The sequence below is a fragment of the Erythrolamprus reginae genome, chromosome 13, assembly GCF_031021105.1.
Source record: "Erythrolamprus reginae isolate rEryReg1 chromosome 13, rEryReg1.hap1, whole genome shotgun sequence".
In the NCBI taxonomy this organism is placed as follows: Eukaryota; Metazoa; Chordata; class Lepidosauria; order Squamata; family Dipsadidae; genus Erythrolamprus; species Erythrolamprus reginae.
In genome coordinates this window covers 7,086,996-7,101,874 of record NC_091962.1, presented here as the reverse complement: position 1 = coordinate 7,101,874, position 14,879 = coordinate 7,086,996, and the positions used below count along the sequence as shown (strand labels likewise).

Genomic DNA, 14,879 nt, shown 5'->3' with positions numbered 1-14,879 from the left:
CCCAAGATATCGCACGATATTCTGCGAACCGCAACAAACACAGCCCCTCCATGCTACTGGCCCTCATTGTCCACAACGTTTCCCAAAATCCTTTTTTTTCTTAAATAAGTTTTTTTTAAAACTCTCCTCCTGGCTCCGTGGTAGAGGCCGGGCTCCAAATAACAACTAACCGGAGCAGAATTTTAATGGCACCACTCAAAAAAAAAAAAAAGTCGGGGTGGAAAAAACCGAGATTCTAGGAAGACTTATCAAAAGCCGCATTCGGGGTTTATTTCTCCCGCCCCACGGACGCCTCTCGGAGCTGGCTCGCCTCCAGAAAATATACCTGGAAAAACCAGCCCAGGTTGGAGAATGAAAAAAAACCGAGGCAAGCTCAAAACAAGCCCCAAAAAGAAGGGAGGGGGGGGGAATTCAATTTCGCAAGGCTGGCCAAGAGGCTAGTCCTCATTGACTTCGCAACCGGTTTTTTTGGAAACAAGCGCAAGAGTCCGCTCCCTAAAATAATAAATAAATAAGTAAGAATAACAATTTAAAAAAACACAGCTATCTCCCTCCTTCAGCGTCCCTCTATCGGGACCCAACCAACGCCAGCTGCAATAAGCAGTAAACAGCCTGGAACCGGTTGACCGGGATGTTATTGGAAAGCGCGGCCCAACCCAACAGAGTTAATTAACCGTTTCCGGGGCTGGCGCCACTTTCCAAGGGCCCATCACCTGCCTCCAGAAAGGTGGAGTAAGGAAGGAGGAGGCCCGGCGGTGTTGCAACTGGCCTTAAAAAAAATGCATGGCAAAGAACATTATACAAAGGCTGCCCCATTCTTCCCCGACTCCGTTGCACGACGACGGAAAGGAAGAAAGAAAATGTGACAGCTCAGCGGAAGGGATGTCAAAACAAGGCCTCGACATGCAACGGTTCTTTTTAAGCAGATTGTAATCCCCTCTGGGGGATCTTTGATTTGGGATCACGATCGGAGCGCCAAAAGCCCATTGTTAAGTGAGCTTTGCCCTGTTTTACGGCTGTTTCTTGCCACAGTAGTAAATCCCTGAAGTTGTTAAATGAAATTCCGAAGTTGTTAAGTGAATCCCTGAAGTTAAGTTAGTTACACAGTTCTTAAGTGAATCCCTGAAGTTGTTAAGTGAATCCCTGAAGTTGTTAAGTGAGATTCTGAAGTTGTTAAGTGAATCCCTGAAGTTAAGTTAGTTACACAGTTCTTAAGTGAATCCCTGAAGTTGTTAAGTGAGATTCTGAAGTTGTTAAGTGAATCCCTGAAGTTGTTAAGTGAATCCCTGAAGTTATTAAATGAAATTCTAAAGTTGTTAAGTGAATCCCTGAAGTTAGGTTAGTTACACAGTTGTTAAGTGAATCCCTGAAGTTGTTAAGTGAATCCCTGAAGTTGTTAAGTGAATCCCTGAAGTTGTTAAATGAAATTCTGAAGTTGTTAAGTGAATCCCTGAAGTTAGGTTAGTTACACAGTTCTTAAGTGAATCCCTGAAGTTGTTAAATGAAATTCTGAAGTTGTTAAGTGAATCCCTGAAGTTAGGTTAGTTACACAGTTCTTAAGTGAATCCCTGAAGTTGTTAAGTGAAATTCTGAAGTTGTTACGTGAATCCCTGAAGTTAAGTTAGTTACACAGTTCTTAAGTGAAATTCTGAAGTTGTTAAGCTAGTTTCCCAATTCATAAGTGAGACAAGAGGGGATCGCGTAAACCCAGGACGCTTCAACAGTCATAAACACGAACCATTTAGTGACCGTTCAAAGTTACAACGGTACTGAAAAAGGGGGGTATATTTTTCACACTTAACAGCCATTGCAACATCCACACCACCCTGTGTTCAAACTCCAGGGGCTGGGCAGCTCACCCAGTTGCAGTGTCTTAGTAGTGGCGCTGGTGGAAGATTTCACCTGATTCCCTTTTGCGACCAAGTGATCAAAACGGAATCCTAAGTTGTTAAGTGAGTTTTGCTCCGTTGGATGGCCTTTCTTACCACAATTGTTAAGTGCATCGTGTGCCGTTGTTAAGTTAGTCATATGGTTGTTAACTGAACCAGGCCTCCCCACTTAATAATAATAATAATAATAATCCCTGAAGTTGTTAAGTGAATCCCTGAAATTGTTAATAATAATAATAATGATAATAATTATTATTATTAATTGGATTTATATCCCACCCCTTTCCGAGGAATTGTCAGAAAAGTCACAAAAGAGGAATTGGGTGATACCCGAGACCACAACCGTCATAAACATGGGTAAGTCCTCGACTTACGACCCCAACGGAGCCCCAGATTTCTGTGGCTAAGTGTGGAATTTGTGAAGTGTGAAATTCACCCCATTTTACGATGTTCCTTGCCACAGTTGTTAAGCAAATTGTACATGTTGTTTTTATTATTGTTGCGGCATACAAATCCAATAAATTATTATTATTATTATTAAATCACTGCAGTGGCTAAGTTAAGCACACGGCTCTTAAGTGAATACTGGTAACTGTATTATGCAGCAGTTTCTGCTGATTTTTCCAATCCAGAAATAAAAATCCCACTCCCGCAAATCCAACGGCGTTCTTCGCCCAAAACTAATTTCACGTTTCGCTTTCATTTAAGACGGGAGAAGCCCGAAGTGAACTGGCAAGACAGAAGAGGCCTGTCAAATTTGTCAGCGTTTATTTGCCTTTTAAGTCGGCTTTTTTAATTAAGGCGACGTTTTGTTGCCTAAACCAAAAAAAAAGAATTAAAAGAAATCTCAAATATAAATTGCATCGCATTCCCAAGCAAAATAACTTGAAGGAATAATAAGCAAGCACGTTACTTGGGATGATTTATGGTAGAAACTGTTCAAAAATAAATCAATCTCTGTGAACGCGTCGCTCTGCGTGTTCTCAGAAGAACCGTTTTGCTCGACCTGCAGATCATAATCGCAGCCGGCGTTCTCACCGTCCGCCTTAAGGACCACAATCGGCGCGCAAAATTCCCGTTGCTAAAGCGAGAAAGCTGTGAAGTGGATTTTTAACAGCCTTTCTTGCCATAGTTGTTAAGTGAGCTAGTTACACAGCGGTTGAGTTAGCCAGCTTGCACAGGGGGTTGGACTAGATGACCTCCAAGGTCCCTGTTAAATCTCTTAATCCCCATTGACTTCCTGACAAAGGTCGGAAAAGTAGATCATAGAAACATAGAAGATTGACGGCAGGGAAAAGGCCTCATGGTCCATCTAGTCTGCCCTTATACTATTTCCTGTATTTTATCTTAGGATGGATCTATGTTTATCCCAGGCATGTTTAAATTCAGTTACTGTGGATTTACCAACCACATCTGCTGGAAGTTTGTTCCAAGCATCTACTACTCTTTCAGTCAATATTTTTTTCACATTGCTTCTGATCTTTCCCCCAACTAACCTCAGATTATGGCCCCTTGTTCTTGTGTTCACTTTCCTGTTAAAAACACTTCCCTCCTGAACCTTATTTAACCCTTTGACGTATTTAAATGTTTCGATCATGTCCCCCCTTTGCCTTCTGTCCTCCAGACTCTACAGATGGAGTCCATGAAGTCTTTCCTGATACGTTTTATGCTTAAGACCTTCCACCATTCTTGTAGCCCTTCTCTGGACCCCTTCAATTTGATCCATCTCTTTTTGTAGGTGAGGTCTCCAGAACTGGACACGGTATTATTCCAAATGGGGTCTCACCAGCGCTCTATACAGCAGGATCATAATCTCCCTCTTCCTGCTTGTGATACCTCTAGCTATGCAGCCAAGAATCCTACTCGCTTTCCCTACCTCCTGACCACACTCTTTTTGTAGGTGAGGTCTCCAAAACTGAACACAGTATTCCAAATAATAATAGTAATAATAATAATAATAATAATAATAATAATAATAATAATAATAATTTATTAGATTTGTATGCCGCCCCTCTCCACAGACTCGGGGCGGCGCACAACAAAAAAACACACAATATACAGTATAAAAAAATCTAATATTAAAAGAAAGCACGTAATTAAAATTCAGATGCTTTTGCCTCTGACTGGTATTTATGATGACCTTTTGCGACCTTTGGACAAGCCAAATCAACAGGGGAAAGCCAGATTCACTTAACGGACCATGTGACTAACTAATTTATCCACCACAATGATTCACTTAACAACCGTGGTAAGAAAAGTTCATAAAACGGGGCAGAAATTCACTCGACTACTTTCTGGCTTAGCGACGGGAATTTTGACCCTATGTCCATGGGGGAAGGTGCAAAGGGTCATTTCCCCCAACTAACCTCAGATTATGGCCCCTTGTTCTTGTGTTCACTTTCCTGTTAAAAACACTTCCCTCCTGAACACTTCTCCTGAGAAATAGTCATTGGTTCCTTTTTAAGTACCGTTGTAACTTTAGAACGGTCACCAAATATGGTGTCTAGGGACAGAGATCGATCTACAGATCTTCTCCGATCTTTAACTGGACTGACGGCAGAAAAAGACCTCCTGGTCCATCTAGTCTGCCTTTATACTAGTTCTTGTATTTTATCTTAGGGTGGATCTATGTTTATTCCAGGCATCTTTCAATTCCGTTCCTGTGGATTTACCAAACACGTCTGCTGGGAGTTTGTTCCAAGCGTCTGCTACTCTTTCAGTCGCATAATATTTTCTCACGTTGCTTCTGATCTTTCCCCTACCTAACCTCAGATTGGGCCCCTTGTTTTTGTGTTCACTTTCCTATTAAAAACACTTCTCCCCTGCTTCCTCAACATTTTGCAATGGAAAGAAATAAAAATTGACAAAACTTTGGGTTTCAAATCCTAGCGTCTTGGGTGAGCAATCACAAGGGGTGGGGATGGAGGTTTCAGGCGGTCTCCCTGCTTTTTGGGGTGGGTGGGTGGCTAATATTCAACCTGCCCTAATTCCCACTTCTTAAGTCAATCACCTAACACCATCAGTCCAGGCAAGACAACGGGGTCCAAACCCCCCAAGTTTGCCATCTCTATTTTGAGGCCCAAAACGGAGGTCTTAAGACCCCTTGTTCAAAGACCCCACACACAATCCCACCCCCACAACTCAGTCACAAAACCTTTGGGGAGAATCAATTGCTGTTTCTCTCCTACTTTCTCGCTCTCTCTCTCCATCTCTTTTCCGTCTTTCTTTCCCTCCCTCCCTTCTGCTCTCGCTCTTCCTGTGTCTCCCTCTCTCCTCCTTCCCTCTCTCCTTCTCTCTCCTCCCTCCTTCCCTCTCTCCGTCTCTTTTCCCTTTCTCCCTCCCCATCCCTCTTTTTCCTTATCCTTCCTTCCTCCCGCTCTCCCTCCCTCTTTCCCGCTCCTTTCCCCCTCTCTCTTTGTCTCTTTCCCTCCCTTTCTCTTTCCCTCTTCCTCTTTCCTTATCTTTTCTCCTTCCTTCCTTCCTGCGCTCTTCTCCCTCTTTCTCCATTTCTCTCCCTCCTCCTCTTTCATTCCTTCTCCTCCTTCCTCCCTTTCCTTCCCTCTCTCCTGCGATCTCCTGCTGTTTCCCCTCTTCTCCCTCCCTTTCTCTCCTCTCCATCCCTCTCTCTCTCTTTCCCTCTCCTCCTTCCTCCCTCTCCCTCGCTCCTGCTCTCCCCCACTCTCTTTCCTCTTCTCCCTCTCTCTCTCTCCCCCTTTCTCTCCTCTCCATCCCTCTCTCCATTTCTCCCTTCTCCTCTCTCTTTGCCTCCTTCTTTCATTCTCCTTCCTTCCTGTCCCTTCCTTTTCCTTCTCCTTTCTCTCTCTCATTCTTTCCCTCCTGCGCTCTTCTCTGCCCCTCTCTTTCTCCGTTTCTCTCCCTTTCTTTCCTCTCTCTCCCTCTTTCCATTTCTCTCCTTTCTACTCTCTCTTCCTCCCTTTCTTTCCCTCTCTCTTCCTCTTTCCTTCTCCTTTCTCCCTCTCCTTCCCTCCCTCCTGTGCTTCCCCCTTTCTTTCCTCTCGCTCCCTCTCTCCGTTTCTCTCCCTCCTCCTCTCTTCCTCCCTCTTTCTCTTTCTCTTTCCCTCCCTTCCTCTCTCCTTCTCCTTTCTCCCACCTTCCCTCCCGCTCTCTCTCCCTTTCTCTCCTCTCCCTCCCTCTCTCCGTTTCTCTCCTTTCTTCTCTCTCTTCCTCCCTCTTTCTCTTTCCCTCTCCCTCTCTCTTTCCTTCTCCTTTCTCCCTCTCCTTCCTTCCCTCCTGCGCTCTTCTCCCACACTCTCTCTCTCCCTTTCTTTCCTCTCCCTCCCTCTGTCCAGCCTTCCCTGCAGGGTTGTTTGTAGGATACCAGAAGCCCGGAAGAAGCTTCCATCTAAAACTGTTATCGTGGGTTTTTTTTTATCGTCTTTCTCAAAAGATGTTCTGCTGGTGCGCCAGCTAACAGGTACGTCAATGTGCCTCCTTTGGCCTTCTGGATCATTCTGGATGCCTCCAGAATGCAAGATGGCGGGAACCCCGCTGGAATGCGCCTCTGCCAGCATGATTAATTAGATGCTAATTACAGAGTCCTAAGTGGAGGCCAGAGCAGCCTGCCAAGTAATGCAAAAAATGATCTACGCCAAACGTTAGCAGCCTCTCCTAAAAATCACTTATAGGTGTGTCCCCCCCGACCCCCATCTTCCCCCTAACCCCACGGCCGGAGGGAGATTCATTTTCAGAGATTGGGGGAACTTTTTTTTTTTAATAAAAAGAGCCATCATTGGCAAAAAAAATGAAAGCAGCCAGACTGACTGTCCTCAATCAGAAGTTTACTTTAAAAAAAAAAATTGTAGCTCGCCTTTTATTCTTTTTAGAAATAACTTGAAGGGAGGTGAATACTGTATAACGCATCCCATTTTCCTTTTCCTATTTTCCCCCCCACAACAACCTTGCAAGATGGGCTGGGCTGAAACAGTGAAAATTGGCCCAAAGTCACCCAGCTAGCTTTCATAGCTAAAATGGGACTAGAACTCCCTGTCTCCTGGCAATTGGCCCAAAGTCACCCAACTGGCTTTAATGTCCAAGGGAGAACTAGAACTCACCGTCTCCTGGTCATTGGCCCAAAGTCACCCAGCTAGTTTTCATAGCTAAAATGCGACTAGAACTCACTGTCTCCTGGCAATTGGCCCAAAGTCACCCAACTGGCTTTAATGTCCAAGGGAGAACTAGAACTCACCGTCTCCTGGCAATTGGCCCAAAGTCACCCAACTGGCTTTAATGTCCAAGGGAGAACTAGAACTCACCGTCTCCTGGTCATTGGCCCAAAGTCACCCAGCTAGTTTTCATAGCTAAAATGGGACTAGAACTCACTGTCTCCTGGCAATTGGCCCAAAGTCACCCAACTGGCTTTAATGTCCAAGGGAGAACTAGAACTCACCGTCTCCTGGTCATTGGCCCAAAGTCACCCAACTGGCTTTAATGTCCAAGGGAGAACTAGAACTCAGTCTCCTGGTCATTGGCCCAAAGTCACCCAACTGGCTTTAATGTCCAAGGGAGAACTAGAACTCACCGTCTCCTGGTCATTGGCCCAAAGTCCCCCAACTGGCTTTCATAGCTAAAATGGGACTAGAACTCATGGTCTCCTGGTTATTGGGCTAAAGTCACCCAACTGTCTTTAAAGGCCAAGGGAGAACTAGAATTCACCGTCTCCTGGCCATTGGCCCAAACTCACCCAACTGGCTTTTATAGCTAAAATGCGACTAGAACTCACCGTCTCCTGGTTATTGGCCCAAAGTCACCCAGCTAGCTTTCCTAGCTAAAATGGGACTAGAACTCATGGTCTCCTGGTTATTGGGCTAAAGTCACCCAACTGTCTTTAAAGGCCAAGAGAGAACTAGAACTCACAGTCTCCTGGCCATTGGCCCAAAGTCACCCAACTGGCTTTTATAGCTAAAATGGGACTAGAACTCACCGTCTCCTGGTCATTGGCCAAAGTCACCCAACTTGCTTTCATAGCTAAAATGGGACTAGAACTCACCGTCTCCTGGTTATTGGCCCAAAGTCATCCAACTGGCTTTAATGTCCAAGGGAGAACTAGAACTCACAGTCTCCTGGTCATTGGCCCAAAGTCACCCTGAGAGCCTTCATGTCTAAGGCAAGACCAGAACTCCCTATGTCCTGGTGATTGGCCCAAAGTCACCCAGCTAGCTTTCATAGCTAAAATGGGACTAGAACTCCCCATCTCCTGGTGATTTGGCCCAAAGTCACCCAACTGGCTTTAAAGCCCAAGGGAGAACTAGAACTCACCAGCTCCTGGTGATTGGCCCAAAGTCACCCAGCTGTGTTTCATGCCTAAGGGGGGGACTAGAACTCACTGTCTCCTGTTGAAAACTTCTAGGCACCCTGTCCTCGAAGATTTCAGCTCCCAGAATTCCCCATTTGCTGAAAATTGGATTTTTTGCGCTGAGCATTTTGGGATTACACCTGGCTAGATGACAGTTCCAAAAAAACCAGGGCCAGCCCAGGAGACAGGTGACGGGTTGTAAACAAGCGATGCCTCAACTTGGTCAGCAAAACCAGCCAGCCACAATTCATAAAGTATTAAACCAGTTAAACCTGGCCTGAGCCCACACACCCATCGTGAGGCTGCGGAGAAGGAACGGTTCTTTTTTCACAATCGCAAGGGGGCGGGCAGGATTTCCAACAGACCAGCCATCGCACCCACACACCCCATTTAAAAAACAGGGATCCAACATTGCGTGCGATATGAACGTTAGAGCTTAACAATCCTGGTTAATTGTTGGGGAGGGAGAGAAAATGGTTGTCACTGGGGTTTTAGATTTTGGGCAGAGGTTTTGCGCTCCGAACTGGTTTCAATTCCGTTTTCTGAACGTTTCGCTACCATACTAGGTAATGTCATCGGCAGGATTTTTCCTCTCTGATTCTCCTTATTTGAAATTTGTGATGAACATTCAGAAACAAAACTGAAACAAGCTTGGAGGGCCAGCCACCGCCAAAACCTGGTTAATTGTTATTCTTATAGACTCTTCCTCTAAGACTCTTTAGGGGGTTGGACTAGATGACCTACAAGGTCCCTTCCAACTCTGTTAATCTACCTTTCATTCTTCAGCAAGTCTCCATTGTTATTAAGAAGGGGGGGGAAACGTTACAGAGGACGAAACCGTTTCCCAACTTGAATATATTTTATAATATATTTTATGTTTTATAATATTCTTTAGGGCAGTGTTTCCCAACCTTGGGAACTTGAAGATATCTGGACTTCAACTCCCAGAATTCCCCAGCCAGCAAATGCTGGCTGGGGAATTCTGGGAGTTGAAGTCCAGATATCTTCAAGTTCCCAAGGTTGGGAAACACTGCCCTAAAGAACATTATAAAATATACTGCTCAAAAAAATAAATAAAGGGAACACTTAAATAACACACCCTAGATCTGAATGAATGAAATATTCTCATTTGCACAGCTATTCCATTCGCACAACAGCGTGTGAAATTGACGGTCAATCAGTGCTGCTTCCTAAGTGGACAGTTTGATTTGAGAGAAGTTTGATTTACTTGGAGTTATATTCTGTTGTTTAAGCGTTCCCTTTATTATTATTTTTTGAGCTGTGTATTTTCCTGTGGGTCCAGGGATTGTTACTGGAGCAATTTTTAAAGAGGGGATTGGATAGTGTCTTTGTCTGGGATGATATATAGAGTCTCCCAATTGAACAGAGTTGGACTAGATGACCTCCAAGGCCCTTTCGAACTGTTATTATTCTGTGAGAGTGCTCTCTCATGCTTGGTTGTTCCGTTGTGGATGTTTTATGACCCAACTATGGAATATCATCAGCTATACTACAAGTGGCTGATAAACGGAGAGCAAGCCCCATTCCCTTGATGATGATATTCTATTCTATTCTATTCTATTCATTCTATTCTATTCCTTCTCTTCCTCCACTCCACAACCCCCTTCCCTTTTAGCACTGATGGCATTACCTAATTTGGTAACAAAACGTCTACGAGAAAATTACCCAAGCTCAGAAGGCACCAAGTTCAACCCTCCAGAGTTACAAATATTATCTTTTATTGGTACCTAGTGTAGGATTTCCTGCTTGGCCAGGGGGAGGGGGTTGGACTAGATGACCTACAAGGTCCCTTCCAACTCTGTTAATCTACCTTTCATTCTTCAGCAAGTCTCCATTGTTATTAAGAAGGGGGGGGAACGTTACAGAGGACGAAACCGTTTCCCCCTTTTAAAACAACCTCTCCGATCCAGTAAGGGCAAAGTTCACTTCCTCCCCTGATCCTAACCTTCAACTTGCCATCCTATCTTGCTTGGAAAAGAGAGAAAAAGAAGAAATTGCTCCCCACTCCTCTTTTTCCAGAACCCCCTTCCCACTCCTTCCTTCCTTCCCTCCCTTCTCCCCTTCCTTCCTTCCACCCTCTCTTCCTTCTTATTTCCGTCAGTCTCTCTCTCTCTCTCTCTCGTTCTTTCTCTGACTCTTTCTCCTCTCTCTCTCCTCTTTCTCTCTCTCACTCTTTCTCCTCTCTCTCTTTCTCTCTCCTCTTTCTCTCTCTCACTCTTTCTCTCTCTCACTCTTTCTCTCTCCTCTTTCTCTCTCTCTCTTTCCTCTTTCTCTTTTTTGTTCTCTTTCTCCTCTTTCTCTCTCCTCTCTCTCCTCTCTCTCTTTCTCTTTCTCTCTCCTCTCTCTTTCTTCTTTCTCGTTCTCTTTCTCCTTTCTCTCTCCTCTCTCTCTTTCTTTCTCTTTTTCTTTCTCTCTCTCTCTCTCTCTTTCTTTCTCTCTCCTCTCTCTCTCCTCTTTCTCTCTTTTTCTCTCCTCTCTTTCTCTTTCTTTCTCTCTCCTCTTTCTTTCTCCTCTCTCTCTTTTCCCATTTGCGCCCCCCCCCGCCTCCCCCAACTCAACCAGCCACTAAATTGCCGGCGCGTTCAAACATTCCAGAAGGCGGAGTAGGCTGCGCTTAACTGCGCTTCCCAAGCCGGGGGGCGAGAGGAGGGGGGGAGAAGACAATGGGATCGCTGGGCAGGTGTGATTAGCAGCTTTTCAACCTCTCCCCCACCCCCTTCTCCCACCCACTCCCCCCACCCACCCAAAAAAAAAAAACCCCGACGGGGACACAACAGCCCAGAATTCCTCTTTTTAAGCGCTGCCTGATAACGGATTTTTCCTGCCACCCCCCCTCCCCGCCTTGAAAAATGAAGGTGGAGCGTATAGGATCGCGACTCCCAGCCTCGGGCAGTGGAGGGAAACGACCCCACCCCGAGACAGGAGCCCTTGCTCACCCCCTGGGCCTCCTTCCCCATTTTCTCCACCCCCCTCCCCTCCCCCGTTGGGCCCAATCCACTATGGGACATCCGCTTGACTCGCTTAATGGTTTCCAAGCGGTTTTCCCCCCCGACTCAAATAGAACACTTAAAAAATAACTTCCAAGTAACAAAACCCGGAAAGTCGTTGTGTTCTTGTTGACAATAACAACGGTGCCAAAAAGAAAACAAAAAGCAACCCTTCTTTCTTGCCTCCCCCCTCAAGTCCCCGCCTCGAGACTCACCTGGCACGTAAATCTCGCCCCGTTCTTCGTCGGGAAGCTCGCTCCAGTTCCTCCGGCCCGAAACGCACGTTTTTTTCACCAGGAAAGCTCGGGGCATTTTGGGGGAGCTCGAGGTCAGCTAGTCTGGCCGCCTGTTGGGACTTCCCAAATTGGCTCTCCTCGCCAGGGCGGAGGAAAGAGGAGGAGGAGGAGGAGGAGGAGAAAACGAAACAGGAACGAAAGAAAGAAAGAAAAAAAGAAAGAAAGAAAGAAAGAAAGAAAGAAAGAAAGAGGCTAATACCAATAACCAATCAATCAATTAATTCCAAGGCGAGTTCCGATTCCATCCATAAAGGATCCGGGACGTTTTCTGGGTTCCGATGGAACGTTGAGCCGCGCCGGATCGAACCTTGGCGCCACGAACGTTCGATCCTCGAACGTTGGTTCCGTGCGAAGGTTCCAAAACTTTTCCCCTTGGCGCGCGAGGCGCAAACTCGGATCAAGGTTCAAAGGAAAGTGGGGGAAGGAAAGGGAAGGAAGGAAGGAAGGAAGAGAAAGAAAGAAAGAAACGGGAGGAGCGGCCACCAGGTGAGCAACAGGCCAGGCGCTGATATATATATGCAGTATATATCTTTTTTTCGTCTTCCTCTTCCAGTCTTCGCTTCGCTTCCCTCGCCTATACGCTCGCCTTTACTCCGGATTAAAGCGGGGCTCTTGCGCCGGCTCTCCCCCCCCAAAAAATCCCAAAAATATTCTTTATTAATTTGTTTTTCAAGAGTCGGGAAGACGGGCCAAAGAAAAAAAGCGCCTCGTCCCTCTCCTTAATTTGATCTGCTGGGTTGGGAGGCGGGGTGCGGATGGCGCATGCGTTTGGAAATAACGGTGTCTTTACTTCGGCTTTTACCTGCTTGCTGAACCGGTTTGGGAAGGTCGGCGGAGGGAGGGGGGAGAGAGGAGGAGGAGGAGGAGATGGCAGTTTTTGACACCCACGACTTCTGAGTCGGCTCCTGTTTTCCCCCCCACCCCTTCCAAAAAAGGCCCCAGCCCAGAGCTCTGGAGGGGGAAAATAGGAATATTTAAGGGGACTTAAATATTTAAGGGAATATTTAAGACAGGTAGTTCTCGACTTGTAACAGCTCAAAGGTTTTACAGAGGCTCTGTTTTTTTTTAAAAAAGGAACTTGCCACCAAAGGTTTTTTTCCTTCTGTTTAGGACCGTTGCAAGCATCAAAATTCAGTCGCTTTGTCTGTGGGACAGTTGCGGTGGCCCCCGTGGGGTGGGTGGGTGTCACCTGACAGGCAAACTGGCTGTGGGGGGGAGACAGATTCACTTAGTGACTGCGTGACTTTACCAACGGCGGGAGCCTTTGTAGCGGTGGCCCCCCCTGGGCAGCAGATTCTTACTTGCTTTGAGACCATTGCTAGGGCTCTTGAGAGTCATGCGCTCTCTCTCTCTTTCTCTCTCTCCCTCTCCCTCTTTCTCTTTTTCTCCATCTCTTTCTCTCTCTCTCTCTCTCTCTCTTTCCCTATCTCCCTTTCTCTTTTTCGCTCCCTCACTTTCTCTCCCCCCACTTTCTCTCTCGTTTTACCCATCTCTTTCTCTCTCTTTCTTCCTCTCTTTCTCTCCCCCCTCTCTCTTTTTCTCCCTCTCTTTCTCTCTCTCTCTTTCCCCATCCCTCTCTTTCTCTTTTTCACTCCCTCTCTTTCTCCCCCCTTTCTCTCTTTTTCTCTCCCTCTTTCTCTTTTTCTCCATCTCTTTCTCTCTCTCTCTTTCTTCCTCTCTTTCTCTCCCCCTTCTCTATCTCCCTCTCTCTCTCTTTCACTCCCTCTTTCTTTTTTGCTTTTTTCCTCTTTTTCTCTTCCTCTCTTTCTCTCTCTCTTCCCCCTCTCTCTTTCTCTTTTTTCTCTCTCTTTCTCTCTCTCTCCTTCTCTCTCTTCCTGTCTTTCTCTCCCACTCTCTTTTTTTCTTTCTCTTTCTCCCTCTCCCTCTTTCTTTTTTCTTTTTTCTTTCTTTCTCTCTCTTTTTTCTTTCTCTCTCTCTCTCTTTCTTTCTTTCTCTTTCTCCCTCTCCCTCTTTCTTTTTTCTTTTTTCTTTCTCTCTCTTTTTTCTTTCTTTCTCTCTCTCTTTCTTTCTCTTTCTCCCTCTCCCTCTCCCTCTTTCTTTCTCTTTTTCTTTATCTTGCTCTCCCTCTCTCTTTTCCCCCCTCTCTCTTTCTCTCTCTCTCTTTCTCTCTCCCCCCCCCTCTGTCTCTTTCGAGGTCTAATTAATAACATTAATTAATTAGCGCTAGATCCAGGGTCTAACAGAGAGAAATGGTGGGATTGACTTGTAATTAAAAGGGGCTGGGATCAGACCCTCGGGTCACCCTGGGGGAAATATAAAGAACTAAAATCCCTTTAAAAAGGCCCCTTCTTCACACACTCAAAAAAAGAAGCGGGCAGCTTTGATTTTTTTTCAGCCCTCCCCTCCCTGCCCCAATGGGAGACTTTAGTAAACATGGAAAACAAAGCTTTAGCAAACAAGAGGAGGGGGCCTGCAGATAGACAATTGGAGCCGATCCCACCCAGGGGGGGAGAAGGGGGGGGCGGCTGGCCCTGCCCCCAAAGCCTGAGGACTAGCTGCCTTGAAGGGAGGAAAAATAGATATAGAGATAGCAGCGTTGGAAGGGACCTTGTAGCCATCTAGTCCAACCCCACCACACCATTTCTGACAAATGGCATTCCAAAATATACAAATTAAACTCCCCCCCCCTCATTTATCTACTGGCCCTCCCCCTGGATTTAAGTGGGGCAAAGAGAACAGGGTAGATTATTTTGATTGGATCACCCACCTCCTGGGCTGAATATACATTTGAAAATACATCCCCCCCCCCCACACACACACATAAAGGCATTTAAATGTGTGAGAATGAAGCTAAAAAATAGTGGTGTCCCCTCCCCCCCACAGGAGGAATCTTTTTTGGTTCCCTTTCCTGCAAAAACTCGATGGCCATTGCCAAGTTTACCGACGTGGGTTGTGTTGCCAGGCTGTTGTGTTGTATTATGGCCATTGGGATTGGGGGGCATAGAAGTCGAATAAATAAATAAAAAAATGACAGATAATAAATAAATTATGGAAATGATAGAAACATAGAAGACTGACGGCAGAAAAAGACCTCAGGGTCCATCTAGTCTGCCCTTATACTATTTCCTGTATTTTATCTTAGGATGGATACATGTTTATCCCAGGCATGTTTAAATTCAGTTCCTGTGGATTTACCAACCACGTCTGCTGGAAGTTTGTTCCAAGGATCTACTATTCTTTCAGTAAAATAATATTTTCTCACATTGCTTTTGATCTTTCCCCCAACGAACTTCAGATTGTGTCCCCTTGTTCTTGTGTTCACTTTCCTATTAAAAACACTTCCCTCCTGAACCTTATTTAACCCTTTCACGTATTTAAATGTTTCGATCATGTCCCCCCTTTTCCTTCTGTC

General features: G+C 45.7%; 1 protein-coding gene across 1 annotated transcript in view; it reads right to left on the bottom strand.

Moving 5' to 3' along the window:
- Positions 1 to 12,254, bottom strand: part of OVOL1 (ovo like transcriptional repressor 1) — a 28,177-nt gene extending 15,923 nt beyond the window's left edge. The window contains exon 1 of the mRNA XM_070766356.1: positions 11,426 to 12,254. Coding sequence (XP_070622457.1) covers positions 11,426 to 11,522 — 97 coding nt within the window. The 5' untranslated portion in view covers positions 11,523 to 12,254. The remainder of the gene's footprint in view (positions 1 to 11,425) is intronic.
- Positions 12,255 to 14,879: the final 2,625 nt, after the last annotated feature.